This window comes from Patiria miniata, unplaced genomic scaffold (assembly GCF_015706575.1).
Source record: "Patiria miniata isolate m_02_andy unplaced genomic scaffold, ASM1570657v1 HiC_scaffold_7, whole genome shotgun sequence".
NCBI lineage: Eukaryota > Metazoa > Echinodermata > Asteroidea > Valvatida > Asterinidae > Patiria > Patiria miniata.
In genome coordinates, this window is record NW_024037074.1 from 6,574,962 (window position 1) to 6,591,207 (window position 16,246).

At 39.3% G+C, this 16,246-nt stretch overlaps 1 protein-coding gene and 1 non-coding gene across 11 annotated transcripts in view; one reads left to right on the forward strand and one right to left on the reverse strand.

Annotated features, from left to right (window-relative positions):
* Positions 1–1,626: 1,626 nt before the first annotated feature.
* LOC119745356 (actin filament-associated protein 1-like 2) overlaps positions 1,627–16,246 on the reverse strand; it is a 56,694-nt gene continuing 42,074 nt past the window's right edge. For 2 of the 10 annotated variants that reach the window (XM_038221653.1, XM_038221656.1), the window contains 9 exons: positions 15,798–15,875; positions 13,136–13,288; positions 11,752–11,868; positions 9,748–9,985; positions 8,887–9,013; positions 6,754–6,925; positions 5,074–5,178; positions 2,475–2,603; positions 1,628–2,061 (listed from right to left, as the gene is read on the reverse strand). In XM_038221653.1, coding sequence (XP_038077581.1) covers positions 2,035–2,061; positions 2,475–2,603; positions 5,074–5,178; positions 6,754–6,925; positions 8,887–9,013; positions 9,748–9,985; positions 11,752–11,868; positions 13,136–13,288; positions 15,798–15,875 — 1,146 coding nt within the window. In that variant the 3' untranslated portion in view covers positions 1,628–2,034. Of the gene's footprint in view, positions 2,062–2,474; positions 2,604–5,073; positions 5,179–6,753; positions 6,926–8,886; positions 9,014–9,747; positions 9,986–11,751; positions 11,869–13,135; positions 13,289–15,797; positions 15,876–16,246 lie in introns of all 10 variants that reach the window. The other 8 variants (XM_038221654.1, XM_038221655.1, XM_038221658.1 and 5 more) reach the window with 8 other exon arrangements.
* Trnaa-ugc lies at positions 15,140–15,212 on the forward strand. Its single transcript has one exon. It is a non-coding gene; the product is annotated as a tRNA-Ala (tRNA).

Genomic DNA, 16,246 nt, shown 5'->3' on the forward strand with positions numbered 1-16,246 from the left:
ATGGCCATTTCGCCATGATTAAAATGTTTGTGTTTGTCGTAAATTCTATTCAGTTCATTGTTAATTTAAAGACTGAGACATAATGTCTTGATATTGAGGCTGTATCTTACAATATATTCAAAAGGAAAGTAAAAAACGTGGTGATTTTTTTAAACCAAAGTTTAAATTGATAATGGCACATTTTTTACCTGCAAAATTTTCCTGTTGGCAATATCAAAAGCTTATTTATACAGATAAGGCAATGCGTTGTTTCCTCAAACGGTCACTAATTAAACAAAAAAAAATCTATAAATGCTTCAGCATTCAAGATTACCTTTAATAGAAATAAGTTTTCTGTCCAGATTATCAATGCATTTCAAGTTCTTGACAGTACAGTGAGGTCTGTTATGCATCAGCCATCTTTGTCATGTTTCTTGAATACACAGTATACTATGAAATGGGTCCATGTACTGGCACCAGACTATTACAATCAGTTGCTGGGAGCTAGTTCCGGCGAGGACCGTTAGTCGCCTAATTGTTGATTCGTGACGTAACTTATGCCGGAAAAAATGTTGCAACCTGAGGCAAATTTTTGGTTCATACATCACCTCAATGAAGGTCATTCATTTCAAAAATGATGATAAGACATGAATCTGGGACTGAGAAACATTTCCAATTTTGTTAGGAAACAATTCGAAAATTTTCTTGGCTCTCCATAGACTTTGTACACAATTGCGGAAATGGCGTCAGGTTGCAACATTTTTTTCCCTTACGCCTGTGCACTGATAGCAATGCGCGAACGACTTTTGTCAAACGATGGTGAAAAGTACTGGCTCCCCGCTGTGCCTTATGATGCGCGCTGCTATCGGTAACCAGTGATGCAACCATGCCCGTGCTCCAAATGGTCGAGTAGATCACTCAAACAATCCTTTGTTTCGAGAGAAGATCGTCGAACTACAGTTCACGCCCAGAGTTGCTCAAGGTTGTAAGCCTGATACGCTTGCTTCCAACTGGTCGTGGGTTCGAGTCCCACCCAAGTAGCTTGTGAATTTTTTCTCACAAATCACTCGGGACAACACTAAGTATACAGTGTTTATAAAAATATGTTAATGAAGGGCAAAACCCACTATTGAATGTACATGTATGTTTCTGTTTTCATCAGTTCTGAGAATCATTCTCTTTCTAAGTTTTCCTGAACCTAAAAACATTTTTGTTGTCTGTTGTGTTCCAAATTCTTCAACCGGAGATGTGGCATAAGTAGGATTGCAAAACATGATAATTTAAACTTTACGGAAGAAAATTTGTGGCCATCATTCAGGCAAATTTTGTATATACAGTAAACAGCCGTAAATGCCTCCTTTTTTTAAAAGGAATTCACACAGTAGCAATATATTTTGCAAAATAGAAGAATCCATCCGCCATCTTGGTAAAATCAACCATCTTGGGGAGAAAAAAAAGCGCCCGTCTCCTTCATGTTTAAAAAAACTCGGGCAAGAAACAATTGTGATGCAATCAAGCTAAATAAGTCGTTTGTCGGGAACTTTTATTTGGAGATACAGGCCGAAATAGGGCCACTTAATCACATCACTTCATCACATCTCTTGGTGTTCCGACTTCCATAATCTTTTTAACTAAAGATGATATCAGCATGCGGTTTTCACAGCAGTAATGCTGAGGTTGTACTCTTTTCAAATCTGCAATATAGTTTTTTTTTACCAGGGTCGACAAACCACTCATGTAGCTTGATCGCATCACAATTTTTATTTGTACTTGGCCTTAACAAGGCTCATTAATGCCCACACATCATTTGCACTGTAGCACCTTTGAGGCAGGGACAAGCATGAGTACCTCCCTTGTGCATTTTTTGTTAATGAATTAACATAACAAAGCACACCTCAAAGATGGCGGCAGAACGCAACCAATCTATAATGATCATCACTACTGACAACAGCGCCCCTTATGGTGATCTCTAGGAAAGTCGAGACGTTTATGATACAAAAATATTGATTTTAACTTCTCAATTTACGGTCTGAAGGGTTCTCTTGAAAAGACGGTTTACTTGTTGCCCATTTGTTGGAACATCTGAAAATTAAAGAAAAGAAGAAGAAATACTTAAAGACTTGTGAATGTTGAATTAACCAGTTCGAGCCGGATGACGTGTATACCCACAAATGTTTTGCGGTATTCGGAACGGATAACGGATAACGGATAAAGACCAAGGGAGCGAGGCCAGAAAATATCTGTAAGTGACCCGCTCGCAGCGAGCGAGGCCGGAAATATGAGTGTGCTGCCCGAGGGTGATGGCTTCAACCCGCCTGGCTTGAGGTCGAGTGAAAAGTAATCCCGCGCCTCGATCCGTTCTTGTCAAAATAATCCCAGCGTGAACTGGTTAAAATCACCAGAATTAGTATTTTGTGATCTCAGTGTCTACATGTTTATGTCTGTTGTCAATGTTGGTAAGTTGGTCTTTCGAAGAACGATATTTTTACACTTACCTGAAGTTTATCTTTGACATTACCGCCTCGCTGGGCAACCTTCATCCCGGGGGAGGTGGATCCCTTTTGATCTTTCTTTGCAGAGTCCACTGAGAGTCCGTTTCCAATAATTTCAGGAGATGCTGAATCCTGAAATAATGATGATTTTCCAAAATACAATTAAATTACTTAAATGATGGGATAAAATGTGCAACTACCAACCACGTGTGGAACGGCAAAATGTCAATGGCAAAATACCAAATGGCAAAATGCCAATGGCAAAATGACAAGTGGCAAAATACCAAATGGCAAAATGCCAATGGCAAAATGACAAGTGGCAAAATGTTAAATGGCAAAAGGGCAATGGCAAAATGCCAAATGGCAAAAAGGCAATTCCGTAAAATACACCATATGTCTGACCACATGACGTACACGTACAAGGCCGTTAAGGTGGTGGCGTGCCTTAGTTTGGTCTGAAATTGTTTTCTTCTCAATTCATGTACATGTCAAATATTAGTGATGTATCACATTCACTTTCCCAACAGCAGCTCATTAAAGTGCCTAACATGCACGTCCAAATTTACGGAATTGCCCAAAATACGAAATGTGCCAAAAGTGCCAAATGGCAAAAGTGCCAAATGGCAAAATGGAAATTGCAAAATGCCAGATGGCAAAATAACAACTGGCTCAATGTCAAATGCGTGTCATGGCAAATGTTAAATGGGCAAAATTACAAATGGCAAAATGACAAATGAGCAAAATGCCAAATGGCAAAAATGCTAAACTGAATACGAAACTGGACAAATACCCAATGCATAGCTGCCAACATTTCAAAATCCCAATTAGTAATCAAGCCGCGCGGTCATTTTCAACTTCTCGTTTTATCGAAAGCTTTACCAACATCGAGTACAGGTACATGGTTTACATGTACACATACATGTGCATACCCTTCTTGTTGTGAATAATAATGTACTGTAGGCCAAAAGATAATTTAAAAAAAAATAAAATAAAATAAAAAAAAATAATTTTTTTTTTGTTTTTATTAATTTTGTTTTAATGTCTGTATTTGTTTGTTGAAGTCAAATAAATAATAAAATCAATAACGTGCGCATATTTTTTTGGAGATGCATTGCTATCGATGTTGAGTTTCGAGTTCGTATCATGTTTTTACACACAATGATCTATGGCCACCGTATGCAATAGAAATATCCCGCCAACATACCTTGCAAACGCATGCTGATTTATCTTTTCTGTCCGTTGTGATAAACTCAAACTCTATTACCAATTATTCCAACCATACTCTTATTAAATTCCATGATTAAAATCTCGCACTGATGGGTCTCATCCCGGCAATAAGTGCTCACGATCGTCACTGAAAAGTACTCACATACAGTACACACAACCACACATCCACGAAGGCACGAGATGCACACAAATGACACACCATAATCACCATTGAAAAATATTTTTAGTCTGGTCCTCAAGTACTCCACTGCGCACACTGCATTGATGTCTATCAGGTGCTTGACTGCATTCTTTCTTATTAGACTTGTCACCAGTCCATCCATTATCGCGACATTTCGCCAGAAGTTTTCGATCAAAAACGATACTTTACATTTTTTTTTTTCGTTAGGTAGAAAATGGGAAATTCGTAATGTTTTAGTGGCAAATCGTATTTTCGTAATTTAACAAACAATTCGAAATAATTACGAAAAAATCGTACTAGTTGGCAGCTATGCCAATGGCATAAAGGGAAAAACTGCTATCGTACTTAAACCTGAGAGATTAGATTTAAAATAACTGTTCACTGCATAAAGGGCCTTCACATTCAAAATGTTGTTTTCAATTGTACATGATACGGTCACACAATGACAATAGGAAAGAAACTGAAAGGAAAAATAAGCATGCAAACTATCATACCTTAAACAAATACAACAATTCTTATCCAAAATGCACTCTAAGCAAGAACATCATGCAAACATTCTGTGCACAATCACTACGAAATTTGGCTGGCATATGTGCTTGAACTTGGGCCATTATACTGATATAGTTTTAACGCTTTGCGTGCAGAATCACTTTGCTTTAATAATGGGACAAAATTATAACAATTCGCAAGACATTAGAGTGAATATATCATCTCTTGTCTCTATCACTCTCAAAGAGGTAAGCAACTGCAAAGAGTTACAAAAGCACACTTGGGGAAAATCCCTTGCTTTTGACAATTTTTTTCTCCCTAAAAAACAACAGATTCTGATCAAGATGCAAAGCTTTCTCTCTGAACAATGCATACAAAAAAAACCATCACTGAAATTCTTGCCAATTACAAAACTCTACTAATCACCATAAAAAAGAACGAATACCATTTGATGCAATAGACACGAAACATGCAAATTACGCAACTGGCGTAGTATAAACATATGCACTTTTTGGTAATTTAAACAATCTGACTTGGAAAACGCTTGCGAAAATTGGTTGAAAACAAAATTCTGAAACAAACGAGTGGCTCTCACCGTGACAGCACATGGAATCATGCAAACAGAAGGATTTCAAACAAAGAAATTATATTTGTCACAAAACAGACATAATTTTTCGTCGTTTTTTTTTTTGGTCGTCAACTTACTAAGCTCCAACTTCTCATTGCGCAGAGCGAGAGGCGATCTCGTGTCCTGCGCACCATCATGGGGTCCTTAAACGACAGTTCTCTAACCATCGACATGCGAAATTGCTACGAGGATACCATGGCAATTGCAATCCGGTGAGTGTGCGATGCATAAAGTAGGGGTGCAAGATTTGTTAATCTATGCTCATTAATCATTCATTCACGGCTACTAGCAGATCTGTTAGTCAGATAATCAACGTCACAGGTCAAAAAATGGAATTTCTGTGGCTCAGGCACAACCAATGCAAGGATTTAGACAAAGATTGTTATTACAAACCTCATCAGTTAGTTCAGGAGTAATGGGGAACAAGCATCAAAACCTACAAGACAACTATGGTATTATTGGGAAATCAAAAGCTGCAACCTAAACTAGTGGTAGGATTTAAATCCCGATTTTCAAAAATTCGGTTGGAATTCCACTGTTCGATTTCTATTTTTGAAACCGGATATTCAAAACCAACCTTAAAAAACTTAAGCCTTCCATTCTTTGTGACACAGGCTAAAAAAAAACAACTTGAACATCTCCCAATTTGCTCCATGGTCTCTGATTGTAACTGCATTCACTTGCTAGTGGTCTTCTTGGTATATGAAAAGCCTGCCTACTCGACTTGTCAGAGAGTTTCCATCCTTCTCCTCCCCCCCCCCTCCCAACATTACAGCTCTAAGAAGTTTGAAGGCCCAGTGGTCACTGAATCCTGCAAAAAATACCCAGTCATTGGCAGGGCATTGCATGAGGCACCTCACTTGTCACATTTTGTTGGCATGACTGTGAGCTGAATGGGAACTTTGGGTGAAATCAAGTAACCGTTATTTGGTTTGAAATCTCCAATTTCTCCCACAATAACCTCAACAACATTTGAGAATAAGAAACTCGTCTAAGTTCTTGATCGAGAAATTCAATCTTGATTTTCACCCTTGCTCAGTATTTGTAATTGTTTTGGTAGTCAGTTAAATAGTACATGGAAGTTCATTACAAGCTCAGTTACTGATCAGAGTATTACCTTTCCAAGTGTAGTTAACGTAAGGCATTCTCCTAAGTGAATACAGTAGACTCCCACTACAATAAACACTCGGCTATAGACGAACACAGGCACGTGATCACTGTACACTCACAAGGCCCCCTTCAATGGAGAAACCATTGTGCGCGCTATTGTACAAAGCAACTGCCTCGTGACCGATAATCTGAACAACAGCTAGCACAATGCTTCCGCCATTGAAGGGGGCCTTTGCGGCAGAAAGGAAAGCGTTCCTGGATTGGTCAATAAAAGAATCTCCCCTTTGGCTCCCAAATCTTATGTTCAATTATTACGAGCACTGGTGGTTGAAAATCACTGTAAAAAACAATCGCTATATCAAACAGTCATTATAGCAGTTCTTTTATCTACTCTTAGATGGCAATCTCTAAAGTGAAAGACGAGATTTTCCCTTAACTACTCTAGTATATAAGAGTTTAACATCCAAATTGCCTCCTCAACTTTGTAACTGTTTTCATTTTTGTTTCTCGTACCCACTCATACAATATCAGGTTTGTTTCACAACGTTATCTAGTTCCTCCTTTATCCAAATCTAACTCAGGAAACCTTAGTTCTTATTCTGTGGGGGGGGGGGTGGTAAATTTTTAAAATTCAGTCCATTTTGTACCTGTTTTTGTTCCTGGAGCGTGGTGGCGTCACTACGCTTGTTCAAACTCTCAATCTCCGTGTTAATGAAGGCCAAACGGTTGCTGCATTCACTCCATTCCTGCTGGGCTTTCTGTAGCTCGATTTCCAGCAGCTCCTTCTGCTTAGGATCCGTTGTCTCCCTCTTCTGAGCTCTGATAAGCCAGAAGAAAAGAAGAAAATGTACTCCGTGCACAAGTACCCACTCAATGGTTACAAAATGAGAGTTGGGAGAGACCACCGGGAGGACATTCAAACCACTGATCTCTATATAAAGACTGGATAGCTAATAAAGAGCCGCACAATGTACGAATTTGACGCCATATTGGTGAGACCGGCTGGTGATCTACAAAGGACAAGTTGCTGTCTTTATAGACAGCATGATTTCTTTTGTAACGTCGCGGTTCACTTGACTTATTTTGACCACCACCACTGACCAAGGTTTACTATGACTTTTGTAACGTCGTGGTTAATTTTAAAATGCTGCAAATCACTTTTTCGGCGTTTTTTGAAATAATAATCACTACGGAAATGTGTCCCTTTCAGAACATCATAATATGTGTACGTGACCAAAATGCGCGTCAACTGTTGATACAACGCGCGCGTATTTACGCGTAGAACGTTCGTATTATACGCGGCCATCTTCATGAGACCGGGGGCGAATTGGTCAATATGCAAAGTCTACTGTGCGAATGTTGTATGCATATCCGCTATCCAGTCTTTATATAGAGATCAGTGATTCAAACGCACTGTCGACGGCGCTTGACTCTCACATGAGGACGTTATGGCTTTGTGCACATTCAAAATAAAATAAGTAGTGCGTACTTCACACGATATGCACGCAAATCAGTACGTACACACAGGGTGTATTCGAAACCCAGTTCTCGAGTGCCCCGCGAACAGTGTTCTTGGGTTGCCGATTACGAACCCCCAACTGCGTGTGGAGTGCAGTTGTTCTCGTGTTAATTCAACACGAGAATGGGGTTTCGAATACGCCCGTAATGTCCCTTCCACTGGGCTCTTGAAGGTGGTCAAAGAGCGCCATGTTTTTCCGGCAATCACCATTGCTGAGTTGTGCCATGCTCACGTGCATGTCATAGGCTCATTATTTGAGTATGTAGCAGAGCCGAATGGCCCATTAGGATGGCGTTTATCTCCGATTTCCTTGAAACTGAGAATATTTCTATTCCCCCTGGATGGGATGCCAGTCCATCCAAGTTACTCCCCAGCTAATGCTGGTTCCCATTTATAGTCTGGGTGGAGAGAGGCAAGTGGGGGTAAAGTGGCTTGCCAGAGGACACAACATATCACAGGCAGCAGGATTCTGTACATTTAACAACTGAGAATATTTATATTCCCCCTGGCCTGGATGGGATACTGTTCCATCGCAGGTTACTCCCCAGCTTATGCTCGTACCCATGAATACTCCTGGGTGGAGAGAGGCAAGTGGGGGTAAAGTGACTTGCCAGAGGACACAAGATATTACAGGCAGCAGGATTCTGTACATTTAACAACTGAGAATATTTATATTCCCCCTGGATGGGATACCGTTCCATCGCAGGTTACTCCCCAGCTGATGCCAGTACCAATTTGAACTCCTGGGTGGAGAGAGGCAAGTGTCTTGCTGAAGGACACACATTATGGCCAGCAGCTGGATTTGAATCCCTGACCCTCTGATCATGAGTTGAACCTTAACCACTAGGCCACACTCCCCAAGAAATAAAATTAAATTCTGTAACAATGAATACACAAAATGTCTACTCATGCAGAAAAGAAGTATGTGAATGCATCGCATGACAAAATATATAAACTGCTTCAACTTGGCAAACTATGAAACTGTTTCTTAACCAGTTCGCGCCGGGATTATTTTGACATTGACCGGACCCCGGCACGGGATTGTTTTCATGAACCTTGATGCAAGACGGGTTCAGGCTGTCATCTAGGGTAGCACACCCTGATATTTCCGGCCTCGCTAGCTGCAAGCGAATCGCAGACAGATATTTCCGGCCTCGCTTGTTGCATGTTTATCCGTCATCCGTTCCGAATACCGCAAAACTTTTGCGTGTATACACGTCATCCGACATGAACTGGTTAAGAGTGCTCTTTTTAGCTGTACCTGAGATCTATCTTCCGTCTGGTCACTTCTCGCTTCCTCGTATCCACTTCCTTCCGTTCAATCTCCAAGCGGTCCACATCCAGAAGATGCATCTTGTCGGATTTCGCAAACGCAGTTTTTGCTCGGACTAAGAAAAAAAAAAAAAAAAAACAGGAAGGGGAAATGGAGAGAGCTTAAAGGATTAGAAAGGATTAAAAATATATCAAGGATTAGAACCAATTTCTCCTTCCTTGGCAATAACCTTGGTTCCTTAGCAGCAGAAAACATCTATTTATGTCTGTGACATACCACATGAAAATCATTTTTTCACAAATTTCCAAAGTTTTAACTAGACAGCATCTTCTTTATATTGCAATTGGTGCACTCCACTGAAGCTGCTTTCTCTTCCTTAGCAACCTCTTCCTCCTTAGCAACAACCTCTCTTTCCTTAGCAATAACCTGGTCTCCTTAAGTAATCTCTTTTTGGGCATGATACTCGAAACAGGTAATCAAAATGTTTTTCAATTTTTTAATAACTCAACTACTCACACGCACCCTCTTTCTCACAATGAAATTGGCATTATCCACCAAGGCCGCTTTCACTTCCTTAGAAACGACCTCTCCCTCCTTAGTAATGACCTCATATTCATCAGCGATGACCCCAACTCCCTAAGCAACTTCTTTTTGCAAGATACTCATACTCGGGCCCATTTTGGTGGTCATAACCAAAAAAATCTTTTGGTTAGGTTTGGGCAACCTTGGTTAAACAATAACCATGCATAGTTACAGCTTTTCCCTAGTCGCTGGAAACACTCCCACTAAAATGCACTCCGAGGCAATCCAAAAGCATTGTTTTTCTTCATATTTCCCTACTGATCTTACCTGACACCTTCTTCTTGGGCGTCTCTTCCGCTGGGGGCTCTTTCACCTTGACAACGACCTCTTCCTCCTTAACAACGACCTCTTCTTTTCCTTTCCCCTTCTTGTCCTTTTTCTTCTTATCCTCCTTCTTCTTGGCTTTCTTGTCTTTCTTGCCGCTCTCTGCCGCCGGTTCCTCAGGCATCTTGGAGATCTTCGCTGGTAGGGTCTCGCTTCTCTTCCGGTTATCTCGTTGCATGACCTGAGGTATCCAACGGCAACCGCAGAGCATAAGCAAGAGGCAGTTTCTTTGGTAAGGGGAGTTTCTTAAGGAACCCTTTCATTTAAATCCTAGGGGTTTTTTTTATTGGCAGCTTGCCAGAAACAAGCGTGTGAAACCTATTTCTGTACTCTTTAAAGATTTCTCTCAGTTGTTTACATGGAAATATAGGGATATTTTAAGACGATGATTTTATGGAACTTCAAATCATCGTCAGTTATTAGGATTATCATATATGTTTCTGGATAATCTTGACCTCACAATGACAAACCTGGGAAGTGTTAAGGGTACATATTTATCAACGTATCCTCAAACAGGTTTATTTGATAGTTGGCTGGAGGGGGGGGGGGGGGGGCCCTGAGGAGGGGGGGGGGGCTGAGGAGGGGGGTGTCATGATGCTTGGGGTTCATTGGGAATTTGAAACTTGAAAGAGAACTTAATTCATCTGATAGCAAGGAAGTATAAGAGGCCATGATTTTTTTGAAGACGAGAGATGGGTCTCAAGAAATAAACAGTGTTGCCCTTAAAAAACAAAAGAAATATAAAACTGTCATTTTCAACAACTCAAAAAGAATGACTTCTGGTTGAAATGTACCTCAAAGTTTACAAGCAAGCACCAATTTACATGTATGGCACCTGAACTAGTTTTGAAAGAAGAAAAATAAACACTTTTGCAGCTCATTGAACAGTAAGCATTAATTTTGTGGATGTGCTATTTAGCATTTAGACATGTACTACGCTATGTAAAATTAACCACAATGTAAATTATATGTTATGTGCTTTTGGTTATTTAGTATCTATGTTAGTAGAACCTGTGCCGTATGAAATTCAGTTTGTGATTGTTAATTTTTGAAAGTTTGATATTTTAACTACAAACACACACTCACACAAAATTCATAATGTAAGTTAATATTTGTTTTTTAATGACGACTGAATGATATAACGATGTCAGTACGTTGTGATAATGCTGAACTGACAGTGAAAATACACTGTGCTAACTCTGGTAAATCATTTAAATGGGGGGAAAAGATATGAGATTTTTTAAAATGAAAGGAAAACAGGGTGTCAATCACTGACGAAGCGAAAGAAACACAAGTAAAAACAAAAACACAGAATGATCTGGCCAGGGATGTTGTCGAGTCCATCACGAGTCCAGTCACAGGTGACAGTGGATGAAAAATAACAAAGGAATGCCTTTGTCAAACCTCATTGGAATAGCTTATGATATATAAATTGTGGAGTACTGTGGCCTAGTGGTCTGAGACATGGAATTTGTGGTCTGCAGGTAATTCTGCAGGTTGTGGGTTCGAGTCCCGCCGGGGTTATGGTGCGTGTGCCCTTGGGCAAGGCACTTTGTCACTCATTGCTTCTCTCCATCCAGGAGTAGATGGGTACCTGTGAGGGCAGTGTAAGTGATTGTGAGAGATTGATTACGGCCAAGAGCTCTGAAATGGCTGCCTACCGGCCGTGTATGCTCCCTAGGGAGTTGAGGTTTCAGGAGTGTTTGCCCGTTGAAACAGGGAAAACAATAATTGTAAAGCGCTTTGAAACCCCGCTGACTGGAGGACTTGTGATGGACTTGTGATGGACTCGACGAGAGCCCTGGATCTGGCACATTTGCAATGTTTGAAGCTTTGATAAAGTCAATGAAATGAGCGATGTATTGGGTATCTCTCTACTTGTGATGAAACCATGTCATGTACTGTGCTGGAAAGTCTGGCTGGATCAGCACTTGGCACCGCACTCACAGCAAACGGGTTCTTCTTCTTTTTCTTTTCTTTGGGCGACGTGATCTCGGGATTTTCAAAATCATCCAGCAGTTCGAGATAAAGGTCTTCGTCTATGGTTTTAGCTATGTTAATGTACTGTCGGCAGGATGCAGCAAGCACATACATGTAAAGCAACGGAGAAAATAAAACACAGACAAAAAGCAGGATAAATTAAAACAAAAGCAGGGAACATGAACTTATGAAAAAAAAGAGTTACATGTAGGATTTAAAAAGCAAAATGATTACATTACATGTGACTTCAACATTTAAAAATAAAAAGCATAAAAAATGAGCTGAATCTGCTGGGTCTGCACAGCACGTCAAAACCTTTGATAGAATTCACTGCAAATAAAATGTTAGGTGAAGATTTGTTCTTGCCTGGTCTTCAGAAAGGTTAATAAAAAGCTATTTGATGATGTGTCACACTAAAACATAGGATAAAATAAGATATGGTTAATTTGGTGATGGTAAGTCTGGGATGTTTAGCAGCCGTCCTTTCTCGGTCTCCATTATGTCTGTGATTTCTTCAGATCAATCATCAACAGTGGTTACTGATTCCGCTTGGAAGAACAGCGCCACCTTTTTCTTCCTGAATGGTGTCCACATCTGAAGGGTTCATGTACAATACGTCTTTTTGGTTGTATCAATTTCAGTATACTCAAGCACTAAACAAATCTAATTTATTGCAGAAAAAGTGCAGATAAGCCAGTGTTTAAAGGCAAAGATATCTTTTCTGGTGATTGGATCCGATACAAAAGCCGCTAGAGGTGACTAGTTGAAGATTTTGGTGCATGTTGGGTAATCCAGGCATGCAACTGGCAATTTAGAAAAAAGAGGAAATTGCAAACCACACAAGACTTTGTACAGTGTTTTCTTTAAGTTGTAATGCATTCCTGAGAAGTAAAAAACGAGGAAATCAGCAGATCCTAGGAAAAGTTGCATGCCTGGTAAGCATGTTAACATCTTGATGTAAAAGCGATCAGTAAAATCTGTGATTTTGCAATATTTGGTTTAGAAGAGGAACAAAATAAAACCACCAAAAAAATCACAAGTTTCTATGGTAAATGTATGGTAGTTAAGTCAGGCTTATCTAAATGCCGCTTCTACATCTTTTTTCTGTGACGATGTTAGCTCAGATGCAGTAAAAGCAATCAGTAAATCTGTAATTTTGCGAAATTTGGCAAGAAGAGGAATAAAATAAAACCATAAAAGCCAAACAAAAAAATTACAAATTTCTTTGGTAAGTATATGGTTTTTTTAGTCAGGCTTATCTAAAAGCGTCCTCTACATCTTTTTTCTTTGACGGTGTTAGCTCTGGTGCAAACTTCAAACGGCTCCAACAAACGAGCCGACCGCAACTCACAATTTTGAAGTTTTGGTAAATGGACGACGACGATTTCTTAGTCGGTGAGTCTTCCTTTTCTTTGTCTTTGTCACTGGGAACACTGTTCTGGTTATTTTGGCGAATGGGAATCTCGGTATCTTCATAGAGGTCATCGTCGTTTTGTTGATCCGTCTGCAATCAGGAAATATTCAATCACCCAATCCAGCTTTTTGTCACTTTTTTTCAGGACTCCTCTCCCCAAAAGAAAATGTCTGAAAATGTTCAACCCTAATCCTCCTAATTCCTTCAAAATCAATGAAAAGGTTATTGAGGATTTTGAAGGCTTTAGGAAGAAACCAGCTACTTTTACTTTACCTAGGGCTTGATAGTTAATACCCATTAAAGTAAAAAAACAATATCCAACTAGACTGGTGCCTGTGATACAGTGACTTCACTCAACCATGCTATACAGGGGACAAGATCAAGATGTCTGCTGTATCACATCCACCATTAACAAGGGTCGTATATAAACTATCAACCCAATTATAACAAATATTAAAACATTAACCAAAATTATTTCTGAACGGAACAAAAAGAGGAAAGATTTAAAATTGCCTGGTGGCAGCATGTGTAAATTCCTTCTTCAAGGTTTATAAACCCTCATCAAGAGGATACATGTTTCTGCCACTAAACATCTTAAACCTCTCCAATTAAAATTGTTAACTGCAAAGTGCTAAATCTACCAAGGTACAATAGGTGCAGGTTACATAATTACTTTCTTAACAAAATGTTAATGATGAATTTGTAGGAAGCCAAAAGAACAATCATGGCCCAATTTCATAGAGCTGCTTAAGCAATAAAATTTGCTTAAGCACGAAAAAACATTGCTTAGTAAAATTAGGTTACCGGCCAAAACTCCATGTGATGTACATTGCTTGTGACTGGTATTTAGCTGTTGTTTACTTAGCATAACAATCGCATGGAGTTTTGGCCGGTAACCTGATTTTATTCAGCAAGACGTTTTTGTGCTTAAACAAATTTTGTGCTTAAGCAGCTCTATGAAATTGGCCCCATGTGAGTAACGTTTTTTTAAGCAAAAAGTCTACAAGCTCAAGACTTGTCAGTTCATGGCAAAATTGAGTTAGAAGAGTGTACAACATGTTATAAATGTGGTACATTTCCGAGTCGAAATTGTAAATAAGAAAATCAAGATTGTAATTAAAAGAATATATACAGAGAAGCTATGCATGGAATAAAAAAATATATAATTAGTCTTGAAATATCTGTAAAATAAGCTAACGAAGAAATAATGAAAGTGCGCAAAAGCTGAATCCTGAAGAACCTATTCACGGATATATACAAAAGAAATTTAGAAAAAAATCAACAACAAAAACCCAGACAAACAAATGAAAATGCTGCAAATGTCTAAAAACATTTTCTAACTAACTTTCTGCGATTAGTATACATTTGTAATTTTTTGATGTGGCATCAACCCTTCCAAATTTCCCTTTCAAATTTGAGTTAAGAATCAGAGCTTTCTTCTAAGAAATTAACAACCGCCTGGAAACGACTTTCACCAATCGCCAGAAAAACAAACATAAACCCCAAAATTGCAAAACCAACAGAGAGCTACAACGTAAATAAACAATCTCCATATGCTCCCAAACACAACATCATAAAAAGCTTTGCAACATTGTTTGGACTTGCGGGAGGGTAAAAAAACCCAAGCAACTAACTTTCCAGAAACCGGTCGGACGCAAAGGTTTTGAAGTCCAACAATATCTGCCAGCGCACGAGTTTCGAAAAGCCCGACGATCATAACACTTTAGAGTAAAAAATGAAGAGATTTGCTGAACAGAATGAGAGGCAAGTTGTGACAATAACAATGCAAAGCTGTGAAAGACAAATGACAGACAATCAGGTGATTGGTTCTTCAAGGTCGGATTCAAAAGATCAGAGGTCAAAGTTCAAGTGAAAGACATATTTCAGAAGATGAAAGGTTTCAGACTTAGATATTGACTTATCGGGGAACCGCCAACATAGGGCTGGATAGCTCAGTTGGTAGAGCGCCGGAACTGCAATCCGGAGGTTGCAGGTTCAAGCCCCGCTCCACTCAATTTCTTTGTTCAACTTTTGAATTGGTTAGATCACGTTAGAAACTGGATTGGATTTCAATTATAAAACCTTGTTAATGATTCACGGTAAAATTGCAAAAAGTATTTGAAGATCGTTGTTGAAGTAGTAGTGACAGGGCCCAATTTCTTGGAACTACTTAGCAGCAAAAAGGGTCTCAAGTGTGACATTTTTCCTGTCCCTGTTATTTCTGAATTGTAATGAATTGCCTTTCAAGCATCATCGAGAATGGCTTCAAACAAGTTTTTATTTGTTGGATAGGTAGTTTGCTATTCCTGATCACTCTTGGAGGACCGCTGCATTAACCCTAGCTCCCTAGCGTCTTTTACTAGGAACTGCATGAACTGCAGTACGACCTTTGTTTCACACACAATGCAACATTGTAAAGGTCAAACCAATCTGCAGTAGACATAACCAGATGTCAAGATATGACCTTCTGACCTCAAGGTCAAAGGTCAAGTTTAAGATTTAAGATAACACAGAGCAGAAGCAGTGGAACGTGAAGTTAGTTTTGATTTAAGAATGCAGAAAAGCTTCTTTTTGTTAAGTATTTTCCAAAAGAACTCACGCTGACGTTTTGGTACAACTCTCCTGAATCTCCAGAAGCTTGTTGTCCACTAGGAAGTTGTACGTCATCATATGCTTCCTTTGGAAAATGTAGCATCCCAAGAAATCCTCTTATAAAGGTGGTTTCATAAATAACACCATTTCTTTCGGTAACTCTGAAGTGTCTATTTTGAAAATAATATCTTGTAATCAAACCTGTCTTCATTACTACAGGTAAAGAAAGTTTTTTTTTATGTTTCCTAAAATTTCATTTTATTCAAAATTGTCCTTCCCTCTCAGGCGTGTCCCAAAATACCCGCAATTTTTTTGAAAGGCTCTAGCCTCCTCGCGGAAACACGTACCGCCATTATTTTTATACCATTTTAAAGCTTGGAATCTGAACTTTATCCATGGCGAGTATTGGTTTGATATTTAAAAGAAGTTAAAAATTATTTGTGTTCAAATAAAGAC